Raw genomic sequence first — 15,281 nt, forward strand, 5'->3', positions numbered from 1 at the left:
AATCGTCTGTCTGGAGCAATTACTCTCCGCTTTGTAGCTTGACCTGCCACATGACAAGAGAGAGGTCCTTCTACAAGGCAGGGAATTTGTTTCCTTGACCTGTAACTGCCAGAACTCTGTGCAATGCAGGAGTGATCCCATACCCTTTACCTGAGTCCCTTTCCTCATCTGTAAAAGGACAGCAAGGAAACTTGTTCCTAGTTCACCTCATAAGTGGCACAGATTCTGTGAAAGCACAGATCCTGCCCTGTGCTTTCACCTTTGCTGTATCTCACACTGCTGCTGCTCTCACTGACAGCAAAAATCCCTGACATTTCTCATTGCCTCAGTACACACACGATTTTTGTGAGGCAGTAAGCAAGCAAATATAATGGCACAAAAAAAAAAGGAAAGAAAAAAAAAACCCGGCACACAGACACCTGCTGTGAGTTTATTTTGACAAGTGTCATTTAGATGCAATAAGCTGAGATCATGTCTCCAGCGCGGCTGCAGAGAGGAGCCAACTGGGTAAACAAACCCAGGGGCAGAGAGCGGCTTCTCTCGCCGGGTTAGGGTCCGGCGGAGAGGGGGAGGAACAGGGCGATTTTAGGGTGGGCTTGCCGAGAGCTGTCTGCCCTCTCGGCCGAGCCCGGCCGTGCGGGAGGAGCCGGCGGCTCTCCCGGCGGGCGCGTTGCCGTGCCCGGCTGCGGCGCCTGCGGGATGCTCTGGAGCGCAGGGATGCGGAGGAGGGGGGCTGCGGGAGGGGAGAGGGAGGCGTGTGCCTGCCTGCAAGGGGGCATTTCTTCCCTTAACCCACACAAGCCGATGCCTACCCTGCTGAAGCAGTTAAACGGGGGAGAGCGGCAGCCCGGCTGGCAGATTCCTGCCCTGTGATATGCCAGCCACAGGGTGACGCAAGGGCTGGAAGGCTCCAACTAACAAGCCATTTTCACCTGCGTAATAAGCGCTAGTGGAGATACGGCAGCGGCGGCGGCGACTCGCGGTCCCTGCAGCCGGCCAGACCCCAGCGCGGCCGCAGCACCAGCCAGCCCGGCGGCCCCCGCAGCCCTTCCGGTGGCCCCCGCTGCATCCCGAGAGCCGGAGATCAGCGGCCGCCTTGCAGGCAGCATGTCAGCCCCGCCGGACCCCCAGGACCTGCTGCTGGCGGGCACTGGGGTGCACTGGGCTGCGGACGGGGCGGACCAGTACGCGACTGGGGCTCCGCTGCGGGATGGAGATGGGGCTCAGCAGCGGGAACAGCTGGGTTTCGGCTCCTCCAGGGAACACCCGCCCGTTACCATGGCGACTGCATCCCCAGGTAAAAGGCGAGGGGTACCCAGGGATGCTCAACAAAGGGGCCCTGGCAGGAACATCTCCCGGTTGTCTCGTTCCTGAGCCGCCTTCTGTTTTTCTCCCAGCCTGGCTGCTTGGAAACATCGCTAACGAGTTAGTGACTGCACGTAGGGAAACAGAAAATAACGAGGAATTGCGGCCTTTGCAAATAGTTATTTTTTGCTGATGTGGGGGAGGGGGGACGCAGGAGCCAGCCAAGTTCCCTAAAGCTCTTTGCAGTTTGTTAGGCATAAGACACCCAGATTTCAGGCAAATGTTGGAGGGCATTTGATTTCATCTGACTTGTTGTGTATCTGTCCTCATTTGTCAAACACCTGTTCACATCTGGAGCGACAGATCTCAACGGAGTTACTTTAGCTATTTGCCGTGCACCTGGAATTCCTGCACGGCCCCTTATGTTATTTCAACATGCAGATTTTACTGGAGTGCCTATTCTGAAGTGTTTGTACATTTCGTGCATGCTTTTGGGACTTGTTCATTTATTTGTGGACTTCTTGCTTGCTGTGTTTTCTGCCTTTTGAACATTGAGGTGTGTTCGACTTCAGGTGCATTTAGTTTAGGCTATGTAGGTTCATTGATTTTCAGTTTCTTTTTGAGATGTGTTCAACTTCCCTTGGTTTAGGGCTGCTTTCTTTAGTAGGTGCATTAGTAGCAGGTGTATATCTGTTAATGAACCCCAGAAGGCTTCAGCTTCCCATAGCTCCTGGTAGAAATGTTTGGGGAAAAATTACTCTCTTTCCTTCTTGGTGACACATCCCTACTTTCTTTCCCACTTCTGCCTGTCAGAGAACCCAGACAGCCAGAAACCCCAGCCCTGGGGGAGCTGATGCATCCCATCTCACCGGGAAGTAGATCTTTCCATTACATAGCCTGAAGCCTTAAACTTGTCTTGAGTAAGTTGAGGGCCAGGGCTCGGGACAGGAATCGATCTCTGTTATGCAATAGCTGCAGGAGCATTAGGAACTGCGTTTTTGGGCTGAGTCCCTTCTAATCCCGTCCAGTCAATCAGCACAAAGAGTAGCTGGCCAGGAACAGCACAGTCTGTGTGGCTATGTGTGCTGTTCTGCTCATAGGCACACGTGTGGTTTCACAGGGTCTGAGAGTGCGTCGGTGCCCGTGTGTGCTCCCAACATGGATGTCTCCCTGGTGCCTGTCTGTCTGCTTGACGTGACCGAGTTCAGGGGTAAAATGGGATCTAACGCCCCTCGGCTGATGTGGGAAATGTTTTGCTGTTTTGTAGCTCTGGGCAGGCACCTAATCTGCTGATGTGCTGCTCATTCGCTGAGCTGAGTGTTGGGTTGTGAAACGTGACTTTCTACTGGAGGCAGAGGCAGATGGCTGGGAATGTCAGGCTGCTTGAGTTGTGCAAAGAGGGGCATGATTGGGGTCTCCAGGTAGGGCTGCTTCAACCATATAATGACACAAAGAAGGGGGGGAAAGAGTCTTGTGAGCTTTTTTTTGTTCACTGATGGATAAAAACATGGCCATGCTGAATCTTAGCATACAGAACAAAGAGGGGTGGTCTCTTAAACGGTGTAAATCACCATTAAATGGAATCACTGTGAAGCTGCTTACATTTAATGAAGGCTTCTTCAGGCTTGACATGATCTGTAGATTTGCACTTAGAGAATGCAGAATAGACAGACAGACAGAAGGAAAAGAAAAAGAAAAAGGAAAAAAGGGAAGAAGAAAGAAAGAAAAAGAGGCGCAAAGAAAATTCTCAGCTTTTGGAATCATCTGCAAGGGAGTTTTAGATGTGTTTGTCTGCATGTGTCAAACTGTGACAAGGTGGAGGCAAAGTGAGTAATACAGACCTTTTTCTGGTGTTTGCTGGCTGTGGACTGTCAGGCTGTCAAACCAGCAGTACCATAAGAGTAGTAATGTGCTTTAGACATTTCCCATTTTGTTTTCCCTGTTCAATAAAGAAGCGTTGTGTGGCTGTGTGCATGTCTGGCCGACCATGGCAGACAGAGCAGCATCCCAAGCAGTGCAGCCCTGCGCACGCAGTCTCCCTCTGTTTGTGGCTGCAGCAGCTGTATTTCTGTTCCACACTACCTCGAGAGCCACGACTCCCGCCCCCTTCACCGGGGGAAGTAAATAATTTCCTTGTTCTCTCTGTGTGACTAAGTATTCGTAAGTTTCTGAATAAGAAGACTGTCATATTGTTGAATATCTGAAACTGTCAAGTTTTTCTGAAAACTCTTTTATTTCTCCTGCTCCAGCTTTTTTACAACACTGCCATAGTCTGCTGTAAACTCAAACATTCCTGACACAATGGGCCATCTGGGGACACTTTAGACAAGGAGCAATCCATCCAAACAAGAGTGAACTGGACAGAATAATTTTCAGGTAGCTTCCCAGCACATCCTGTATCTTCCTCCACACCTGTCAGACTGGTCATCTTTTTTGTGAAAACCGTGGTTATGCTCTCCGAGGCAAGAGCAGGGTTTGGAGTCTGGGAGGTTCTCCCAGCATGAAAATAACTGAAAACAAATGGCAGGAATTTATCACAGGTTGTGCAGATATTTTCTTATACAACCAAAAATTTGCAAACTTTCCCTCATCTTGGCTTTTGTTTTAAGTTTGAAAACCAGCCAGGGATTGTTGAAAGGTTCAGGAATATTTTTGAGCTGGCCGTGGGCCCGGCTTTGAGCCAAGCTGGCTTTGTGTCAAAACCTGGTGAGTGGTTTTTGAATGATGAAAAGCAATGGATTTCACTCCCCATTCTTCGGATCAACCAAAATCAGCAGTGATTTGAGACTGCAGAAAAAAATTCCCACGAGGAGTGGAAAGCTCTGAGATTTCTCAAGCACAGTCAGGGCAACAGGGAGCTGCAGATCCCCCATCAGCCTTTCCTCCTGCAGGGCTCCAGTGAAGATAAACTCCAGTAGCTTCTGGGCAGGGACAAAGCTGTTTCTCTTGCTTTTATACTTGGCCCCTGAATTTTGCTGAAAATGTCTCTCTTCCTCAAATGCAGAGTTTTCCTCCTTCCCAAAAATGAATTTGGTTCAGGATGAGAGGACCTTGCAGGCAGCTCTTGCAAGGACTGGTGAGCGAAGAGGTCCTGAAGGGCTGGTGAGCAGTTACATGTTGGCGAAGAGAGCCCTGTGTCACCCAACACACCATCTGGTCACAGATTCTGTTATTTTATTTTTATGCATCAACAGTGATTAAAATCCCTTGACAGGAATTATTTCCAAAAATATTACACAGGCTACCAGGCATTCCCCAGGATAAATACATATGGTTTCCTCCACAGAAATGGCAAAATGTAAGAATGGGCTGTACCTCCATGCTGGGTGTGTTCTTCAGGGAAAAATAGCAGGAAAAGGTCAGGAACTCACACAAATGGTGATTCCTATGTGAGGATCAGGGAAATTTCATGCAGCCTGGTGCATGGGTGGATCTGTAGGGTGGTGTAGGCAGTGGTGTTATGCCCCCACATCCACGCAGCTGAGATTGAGAGAGCTGCCAGCTCGTACTCACTCTAAGCCTTCAGACAGGGCACAGCAGTCAGGGCATCCCTGGCAACCCTGGCCTGTTTCCAGCTGCCTCCAAAGACAGGTCACATGTGGGGTCCAGCTGCCCAAAGGAGAGGAGGTCAGTGCCACAGGGAATGGCATCAGTAACTGGGACGTATCTACAGGGATACAATGGGAGGGTGAATGTGGCCTGTGGGAACCCTTCTGGAACAGCATCCAGGGGTTGGTTGGGATCCCCTGGATTGCCTCAGTGGTGTGGAAATCCTGTGCTTATGAACAACAGCACCCATTTGGTGTGTGCCAGTGAGGGAAGGAGGGACTCAAAGCTGCTCAGATGAGGCAGATGAGTTGAGGAACAGCCTCTGCCTGCTGAGGAGCAGTGGGAGACCAAATCCCAGGAGTGTTTCATGCTCTGATAGGCACAGATAGAACACACAAGACCGTGAGGGGTGTTGGCTCCCACTGCTTCATGATGAGGACAGTCTCTAATGTCAGTGCTTTAAGGAAAGACATTTTTTAAAACCTTTTCTAATTCACATGATTTGTAGAGGTTGACTTTGAAGATATGTGCAGTGCACCCATGTGTTCCCACCATGAGATAACCCACCAACCCAACCCTCTGCCTGCAAGGGACTGCAGTGAGGTGCTCCTGCCATAAACCTGAATTGGTATTGATAAAGCTGCACCAGTGAATTTCAGTTTATGGTTTCTCTCCAGTTACTGGGGAGGGTGAGTTACTGGCAGCTTTGCACCTCAGCCTGAAAGAGATTTCTTACGGTTTTCAGGCAGGTTGAGAGCACCGTGGCTCACCTGGGTGGAGAGAAGTAGGCATAAATATGAATAACTGCGCTGCTTGGGTTTGGCACTGACACTTTTTGGGATGCCAGATCATGGACAAATGCACCAGGTTCCCCACAACAACTGGCTATTTGTGGCCTTTCCCCCCCTTCCCAGGTCTTGCTCTAGGAAGATCTCTCTCTCCCCAGGCATCCATGGCAATGTGCTGCTCACAGCCACTGCACTGGAAAGACCAAGATCCAAACCCTGATTTTTCAAATTGCTGTAGAAAATCGTGATATGGTGGATTCACTGACCTAAGCACGACACATGGGAGCCTCAGCAGGTGTTTGGAAATATGTCCTGAACTGCCAGGCAATCCTGCTCAGATTGAACCACCTGAGGCCAGATTTAGTCTCACTTTGGAAGAGTATATATTCATGCCAATTCTACTATCAACATTTTAGTCCTTTCTGATTTAGAGAACTGAATTTAGTTTTTCTCTGCTCTCTGGATTAGCCACTCAAAACAAAACTTCTGATCTACTGCTGTGAGTGAAGGGGACTGGGATCATTTGTGGAGGTTCTCCCCATTCCCTGGTGTTTTGTTAGTGCAAGCAGATTTTGCAGAGAGAGAGAACAAAGCGGATTTCTTCTTGGATCTTTCTGTTCTTGTAATCCTCATGAAGCTTGACAAAGTAGCCTAAGTACACAGTTAGCCATCAAAAAAAAAAAAAAAATCCTGTTGAAATACCATCCTTCATTCTCATTTGTGTAAAGTAGGAGCAATGGCTCCTGTTGGGTTTCTCCAGCAATGCTCTGCATTTGGGGTGCTCTTAGAGGTGCATAAAAACTCCTGGTTTAAAATCTGTGCAATTCTGTGCAGCAGAAGTGTAGTTCTCAACTCCATGCAGATCAAAATGCAGCTGGTTTTGCCCTGTTCCTCACAGGGATGCAGGTAGTTCTGTCCACTTTGACTGCCACACTGATAAATTTTCTTCAGCCTTCAGGGCTGCAATTGAGTTGAGGAAGAGGATGAGGCAGATGAAAGAGCAAAGTAGTACCAGGGAGGGTGACTCACCTGCCTTATTTTAATCTTCATCACTCAGTAATGAAATGTTTTATTTATAGGCAAGGAACCGAGAGGGAGAGTTTGGGGAGGAGGAGAATGACGAGGAGGGGAGAGGCTTTGGATGTCCCAGTTACTGCAAGTGCTGGGTTTTGTGAGTTGCAGTATTTTCTGGGCTGTGAATCTCCCCTGGGCTGGGTGGTTCCTTATCTCTCACTGGTGCAAGGGTCCCACGAGGCACATCTGCCTCCTTTTTTCTTCAGCTCTGGAAATACCACTTGATGACATGTCTTATGCTTTATTTTTACAAAAAAACCTGTATTGTGCAGGTATCATTGTGTCTGGGGACAGTGACCCCCAAAAATGCCTGTTTCAATCCTCCCAGAAATGTTTAAGCAGATGCCACAGGTCTGTTTATCATGTCCTCACAGACTGTCCCATGAAGGGATCCTGACCCAACTGCATGGCCTGTATTTGCCCAGGATGCTCAGGACTAGAGTTAGGCTCCGCTTTCAGTCCTGAGACCTGATCTGGCCCCAAGACCTAATTATTTTGTACACAAGTGTTTTAGCTTAAAGTCCCTGAAGCAACCAAGGAGTTGTGCTGTAGGTCCACATCATCAGCAGGGAATGGAGCTAAATTTTTAAATGGTGACTTCTTAGGAATTTCCCTCACTCTCCCTCCTCAGTAGTTGGTACCTCTAAAATGGGCCAAGTACGCACGGAGCTTTTCCATTTTTCGTGTAGCATTTATGTCCTTATGTCTGTTCTTCATGTTCTATTCTCTTACTTCTAAATCAGGACTGCCTCCAAATATCTGGGGGTTCATGTTTTTCTTGGGTTGTTTGTTGTTTGTTCTTTTCAAAAGAGAAGTTGGCCTTCACATAAGCAAACCATGTTTCGAGTAGTGAAGCATTACTTGTAATTAGTTTTCTAATTTAGGAAAAGCTGTAGAGTTGGCATGATTCAGCACTCAGGAGTAAATGTCACATTTAGTGTTCTTGTTTGTTAAGACACTTCTGATTTATGGTCAGTCTATTCCTCCAAGAAACCTTGTACCTTCAAGAGCGAGAATAAATTCTTGGCACTCACCTGCAAGGCAAGACGTGAAAATCACCTATTTCAGTCCTCCTTGTTTCAATGAAGTATTTAAGATTCTAATTTTATGGAACATAAGTACATTCTTAACTGCTATTAAAATTAAGATGGTCTTAAGCATATGCATAAAGGTGAGCATGTTTTGTTGAATTTAGGGATAAATTAAGTAGAAGATACATCATGGATAAATTGGCTTTATTACTCATTAGACCACACTGCTTCAGGACACTTGCATATAAAATGGAAGCACTAGCACTTCCCCATATCATTACAGCGCTGTGAAAATTAACCTTTAAAGAGATCGAAAACTTAGAATGAAAACCATAATAAAGTTGCTGTTGTTTATTTTAATCTATCGTGTGCATCTAGGTGAGAATAAAAATTGTTAGAAATTACTACATCCTTCATAAGCCTGTCTCTTTCAAATATTGAGGTGTTACCTCATAAGCATTGGCTTTGTACTTTAATATTCCTAAAGAGCGGGCTTTCCCATCTTTATTTAAATAGCAGCCAATAAAAGAGTTATTTGCATATTTCTTTCACTGCTGTTATGAGTCGCCTGCCCTTGATACAGCCTCCTGCTATCATGAGATCTTGTATGAGAAAAGGTAGCTGGTTCTTCAGAGATGATTTCAACACAATTGCCATGAACAGCTGCAGCATTCCCAACATCTCCTTCACACAGCAGTGGCTCCCATCCTGGGTGCAGTGCTGCAGTGGGGTGTTTGCTTGGGCGCAGGAAATGATGGAGCAGGGGAGGTGCTTTCTGCACTGGGGTGACTCTGCAGACCTGCACAGTTATGTCAGTTCGAGGCTTTTCTGTGCCATTCAGGACATGAGTTACGTCTTTTTTTTCAGCAGTGCTGAATTTATTAACTGCAGCTGATTTATTGCTGGTAGCTTTAAAGACATCGAAGGGACTTAATAACTGTGGCCAGTAAAAAGCAAATGCATGGGGCAGCCTGGTCAGGCTGGAAACTTTCCTGCTCCCAGTGCCTCGGGATCTTGTGCTTCTCTTGTCTCTGAGGGTTTTTTTCTGTCCAAATTATCAGTCCATACCTTGGGTGCACATGTGGGTGCCCCTGGGTGAGCCCTGTGGCTGAGAAGGAGGAAACACCAAGTCTGGCCAGTGTTTTGTATCCCAAACACAGCCCTGGGTGCCATCCCTCACCCCATCGGACCACCCATGGACATTTCAAAGCCACAAGTGCAGAAGTTACAGATCCAAATGACATCCCCAGCTTTCCCTGCACTGCATTAGTCACTGGCTGCATGATCAAACAAAAATCCTCACCCTGGGCAGGCTCTGCAGCACAGCTGTGCAGAGAAGGGCTGCAGACAGTCTGAGCCATCAGAGTTTGTACTGATAATCTCCTGCTGAGCCTGGGCCCCTCCACACAGCTCCCAAAAACACTCAGGGGCACCTGTGAAAGAGCTGCTGGAGGGACAGACTGCATTTAGGGATTGTGATCTGCAAGAGAGTTCTGCCATTCACAGGCCTAATCCACCCCCTAAGTAGGGCCCCCTCCCAACATAATTTTTCATGTCAGGGAGGTGGGGACTCTCTCACCCCACACAGGTCTTGGTGCACATGTAACCAGCAGAGCAGCTCTGCTTGGAAATTGTTTTAATGCCAAGCTCATGGGCAGGCCAAAGGGCTGGATCCTGAGCACAGCCTAAAGGTTGCTCTAAATCTGCCACCACCATTCAAGTGTTCACCGTATCCAGGTCAGATGCATCCCTCTCCCAGTGTGAGACACCGAGGCCACGGCCGGGGTGGGAGGTGAAAATCTGAAGCCAGCAGAGCTGGGGAACAGTGTCCTATCTCTGCTCTGATCTGTGGAGCAGCATGTGCTTTGTGGGAGAGGGAATGAGGTTTCACAGTTACCAGCTCTCCGCTGGCTACTGGAGCACGGAGGGGTCTGAATTCCAATCAGTCTTAATTGGCTCTTTCCCTTGGTGTCCTTAATGCAGAGGCAAACGAGGTGCACTTGCTGCTCATGTGCATAGGAGATGTTTTGCATTTCATGGTATTTTCTTCCCTGTTGACTTCAGCACTGAAGCACGATGCAACACGCTGGAAATGAAATGTGCACTTCAGCTGAACTGGAAGCTGAGCTGCTCCGTGCAGGTGTAGCTGTGTGATACGAGCAGCAGTCATTTGTTATTTGCAGACTGATTTTAGTAAAATGGGAGGCGTCTTCTTCTGCTCCTTATAAAAGTTACAAAAATGTGTATTGCAGTTTTTTCATCTTCTGTTTAGTGCTCATCTCTATCTAAGGATGTAGCATGTTTGTCAGTTTGCTGGGTTGGGCTTTTTTGGTATTTTTCCCCTTTTATTACAGAGATTTATAGCTTTGGTAAACATCACTGAGCAAATGCTCTAAACTGCAATATTGCTGGGCACTAAATTTTAATTGAGATGGTTGCCTTTGACGTAGGGCTAACCTAAAGCTGAGGCTGATTTCTCTGTTTTGCAGCTTTTGCAGTTCTTTAAAAAAAGACATAATGCAGCATTTATGTAGTTGCTGATTTCTCTACTGCTCTAGCAACTTATTGCTGGAGTGGAATGTAGACTTGATTCCTCAGAATTTCCTGGTTTTCCTGAAAGTCTCTGTTTCTAACCTGTGATTCTCAGAGCACAATTAGTTTGTAGGACAGGTGTTGGGCCCAAAGGTGACACTCCAAGATGATGTGTGAGAGTTAAAATCCCAGAGGAGCCACCTCCTCTGAACACGTTATTTACAGGAAAAAATAAATTAAAATAAAATAAAAGTGGTTTGGAACCTCTGGGCAGTAGCTCCATTTATCACTTTAGCTAAGAAATCCTTATAGCAAATTGGCTGGTAAGTGGCATCTTTGTTGCTGGCAAGAGAGGATTTTTGTAGATCCTTGATGTTTTAGGCAGTATCTATTTTTTAAGTAAAAAGTTCCATCATTGTTTAATGAGGGTACGTTGCATACAGGACTGAAAAGGCAAACAAGCAATTAATTGATTGCATGGACAGATTTGGAGTCATTAATTAAAACCTGGATTACTTTTACCTGGATGAAATAGGAATTCTGCCTATGAAAATGCATCCCTTCCTCTGCTGCCAGGACAATGGACTGAATTTCCTTAAATTCAATTTGTTTTTAGTAATTTTTCATCAGACAAAAATATCTCACCCGAAGAGATACATGGATTAAAACAGTATTAATAAAAATACTGAAATTTTAGAAATGTCTATATTTTCAAATTATTCTCAAGTCAGTTTCACCTTATTTGGCTGGCAGCAGTGTTCAGAAAAGTACCTTTGCTTTTAGAGTAGGACATTTATTACAAATGTACATAAAATCCATTTTAAAAGCAGTAATTCCAGCCTGCAAAGTTCTTAATTCTATTTTAGAATTGCCATGACATGTACATTTTTTCTGTTGTGGGGGTTTTTTTGTTTTTTGTTTTTTGTTTTTTTTTTTTTCCCCTACCCTAAAAAATACCACTGGAGATTATGGAGGATTATCTGAGCAGTTATCATAGTAAAAGCTAGTTGCCATTTTGGGAATTATTTTTTTCTTCAAAGTGCTTTTGACATTAGCCTTTATAATTCGGTGCTGTGTAGTAGAAGTTCAGGTCGGAGCTGAGGAGACAGGCCTGGGGATTAATGCTGTGTGAAATGTATGCAATCTCCTTCCACTTTGAACGTGCTAAGCAGACCATGTATAATCCCTGGAATATTTGGTAGATCTGCCAGGCCTTGAAGATGGCATTTGTAATATTTGTCTAGCTACATGTATTTTTATATGCTTGTCCCTCCCCGTGCCATCCAAACTCTATTCACAAGTGAGGAGAGGGGGCCAAACAAAGACTGAGAAGTAAATGTACCATTCCCAGGAGGAGATTTTAGAGTTTGGGTTTCTTTTTTTCCCCCTCTCTCTGCTGTTGCTTTTTAATGAATCGTTCTTCTAACCTACTTTAAATTGAGCTTCTAGCATGCTGGATGTTTTGCAGATGAATCATACTGTGCAATGCACTTATGCATATCTGCTGTGCAAGTACATTGTCAGCTTGTATTTGATAACCTACCAGCAAGCAGGATCTTTTTTTTTTATGGAAGCTTGGGATACTAGCATCGTTCTCCAAGTAAGAATAATGCAACCACTGTTAATAATCAGCCTGGGTCCGACGATGTCTCACTACTTTTGCTGCATCCTTGATTAGCATTATCCTCAGAGGTATAAATTAAAGAGGAAAATATATAATCTGGGAAGCTTTCCAGCATCATCTTTGAAAATGAGAGCTCAGTGCTTTGCTGGGATTTCTTTGGTGGAGGAATGCTAATAGCAATGCTGAAGATGTGCCCTGATTGCACCCTAAAGAGTAGGAAGACGAACAGAATAGCTTCTTTTTTTTTCATTCTTTGTCATCAAGATAATTTCTGATGTGATCTGCACTGGGTGAACAGTTTCTACACGGTTCTGTGAATTGATCCCAGAAGTGCAGCTCCAGACGCTCCCTTTTCGACTGCTTGTTCCCTTTGTCTGACATCTGCACAAAATCTGGTGCATGTTTTCCCACCTCAGCCTGCAGACAACTGCCTGCAGCTGTTTGAGAGTGGACACAATCCCTCTGAGACACTGGCCAAAGCCTGAGCTTCAGCAACAAAGGTTTCAGGAATTTCTTCTGACTATTCCTACAAGGTGTCATCACAGCCGGATGGTAACTCCTGACACCTCCCTCCCCACCAAGGGAAGGAAACTGTGCTGCAGAATGTGCTGATTTGCAAAAAAAAAAAAAAAATTTCACAGGGAGGGTTTGGTTTTTGCAGTGTTCCAGCTGTGCTAAATGAGCAGAAAGGGGAGTTTTCAGCATATCAGCAACATCTTGGAAATGGAAATGCCACATCTTCCAGCACTTTCTGAGTAGTCAGTTTTCCCCTTCCCTGCCCATAATCCACTCGGGTCTGTGGCATTTACTGGAACTAGGAGTTTGGCATGACTTGTACTTGGAGTCTTCCTCTATAAAGTCTGTGTGTTTCTATTTGCCTTCCCTTGGCCAGCTCTCTGCCAACATCTTCCTTTGCTTTCCAAGAGATGGTGAAAAGCACAGAATGCAAGACAAAGCTGTTGTTCCTCAGGTTGCCTTTTGGGGAGGCGTAAGATACCTTTATTGCTATTTTCCTGATGGGACATCTAATCCACAGAGCAGCGAAGGGTCTTACAAACAGCCCCCAACAACGAGATCTGGGTCTGATGAGGCCCAGGCAGTACCAGGCTTCTCCAAAGAGGTTTTGGCTTCATCATCAGTGACTCAGTTTACAGGGCCTCTCAGGCTGAGGCTCCGAAAAGTCATTCCCCTCCCCTGAAAAAATATAGGACAGTTATTTTTACTTAGGTTCCTGAATATAGTTTTTTTTTTTTTTCCTGAATGCTATTACTTTTAAATTAATATTAAGGATCCTTAGTTAGGTTTTACAAAGGCATTCACCCTTCCAGCTCAACAAAATAGGGGGAATACCATGTGTTATTTGCCAGCTCTACTGACACTGGTAGATTTGCTGAAGCAACGTGTTTCAACATTTCCAGACATTTTTCCTGTGGAGCTTTCTCTTCCATAGAATGGTTTTCTGTTTCCCCTTGATTTGAGATGAAAAGAAAATTGAAAATAATACGAAATTTTCCCACAGGACAGAATTTCTTTTGCAATAGCTAGGCTTCTAGGTTATGTCAGGAATAACACAAACCACTGCAATCAGTGAGCTTAATTTCAACTCTGTATTTATGACTTATTCCTTGACATTTCTGTCTGAAGAATAATGACATAAACACACTTTACTCTCAGCTTGAAAATACCCATTAAAACTGAGAGCTACTGCACCAGCAATTAGGGTTTGTGAGCACCTATTTAATGCAGTCGACAGGGTTGTGACCTTGGTTCTTTGTCACTGGAAATGAAATTGCCTCCTGGTCCAGCCCATCTAATTGCTTCTGAGCTGTAACACCAAGCAGGTTATTCTCTCTTTATGGCAGATGACTTTGCCAGCACTGTGGTGAAGAAGGCATGAAGTGTTCCACAAGCCAGCAGCTGCCCAGAGTCCTTGGATTTAAATTTTTATCATAGAATCATAAATCATAGAATCATAAATCATAGTTTGGGTTGGAATGGGTCTTAAAGATCACCCAGTTCCAATCCCCATCCGTGGGCAGGGACACCTCCCACTATCTCAGGTCGCTCCAAGCCCCATCCAGCCTGGTCTTGGACACTTCCAGGGACCCAGGTGCAGCCACAGCTTCTCTGGGCAACCTGTTCCAGGGCCTTACCACCCTCACAGCCAAGAATTTCTTCATAATATTTAACCTAAACCTACCCTCTTTCAGCTGAAGGCCATCCTCCCTTGTCCTATCACTGCATACCCTTGTCCAAAGTGCCTCTCCAGCTCTCTTGGAGCCCCTTTAGGCACAGGAAGGGGCTCTGAGATCTCCCTGGAGCCTTCTATTCTCCAGTCTGAGCAGCCCCAGCTCTCTCGGCCTGTCTTTATAGATGTATTCCAGACCTGTGGTAGCTCTGCTGGACTCATTCCAACAGGTCAACATCATTATATAGTGCTCCTTCTTTACTCACTTAAAAATGTGACTTGCCTATTGATGCCAAGAGAGGCAAGGAAAGTGAGGGAAGACAGCAAATCAGACTCTTTCTTCTTAGTCTCTATACAAGACTTTTCTTTTTGAAAAGCCCTCCCCTTCTCATGTTGTACAAGCAGGAAAGCAATGCAGCTCCCCATGAGGGCGAAGTGAAGCCTTTAGGAGACATCAGGTTCCCTTTCCCAACCCTGAACTTGGAGATGCAATGACAACTACACCCTCAGATTTGCTGGGCTGCTTGTTTTAGTCAGCTTTTCAGGAAAAAAATGGTCTGTTCCAGAAGTTTTCAACCAATTTCAGACCCATTCATCTGCATGGCAGCAACTGGCAGAGCAGGTAAGATCCAAATCTTACCAGGAGTCTTCTGCTCCTGCCTGCTCCCTGCACCAGGTGTCCCAGGCTTTGGTAACTTTTAGAAATTGAAAGCTAGATGTGAGCAAAAAACCGTGTTGAGGAAATAATCTGCAGAGTTGCTCACTCATATTTCTGGTTACAGCTGCTCTGCTGTGCCAGGCACAAGCCAGTTTCTGAGAAGATGAATTAGAGAAGCTGGTTTCTAACCTTGTCCCACGTAAAGCTGAGAGGTAAAGGGGTGTTTGCTCCTGGTATTTGGTGAAACTGCCAGGAGAAATGAGCTACACTAAAAATCAGTGTAGGCAGAAAGGTGAAATTGTATAAATTACACAGGAGTGTCAGTCCAGGGAGGAGAGGAAGTCAGCATGGAGGGGAAATTGAATAGCAAGAAAAAGAAATCCAACTATTCTTAAGAATTTGGATTTCCCCAGTGATGGATTTCTCATCAGTTTATGAAGGGAGTTAGGTAATTTGATGCTTGTAGTGGTAGGGGATTAAGTGTATAAACTCAGCAGGTGCCTTTTGGTCCACATCTCCTCTGCTCTTGAGA

At 45.8% G+C, this 15,281-nt stretch overlaps 1 protein-coding gene across 2 annotated transcripts in view; it reads left to right on the top strand.

Moving 5' to 3' along the window:
- The first annotated feature begins 976 nt into the window (after window positions 1-976).
- RTN1 (reticulon 1) overlaps window positions 977-15,281 on the top strand; it is a 117,573-nt gene continuing 103,268 nt past the window's right edge. Inside the window, exon 1 of one of the 2 annotated variants that reach the window (XM_069018519.1) lies at window positions 977-1,297. In XM_069018519.1, coding sequence (XP_068874620.1) covers window positions 1,108-1,297 — 190 coding nt within the window. In that variant the 5' untranslated portion in view covers window positions 977-1,107. Of the gene's footprint in view, window positions 1,298-9,824; window positions 9,888-15,281 lie in introns of those variants that run through there. The other variant, XM_069018520.1, reaches the window with a different exon arrangement.

This window comes from Aphelocoma coerulescens, chromosome 5 (genome assembly GCF_041296385.1).
Source record: "Aphelocoma coerulescens isolate FSJ_1873_10779 chromosome 5, UR_Acoe_1.0, whole genome shotgun sequence".
NCBI classification, from domain to species: Eukaryota; Metazoa; Chordata; class Aves; order Passeriformes; family Corvidae; genus Aphelocoma; species Aphelocoma coerulescens.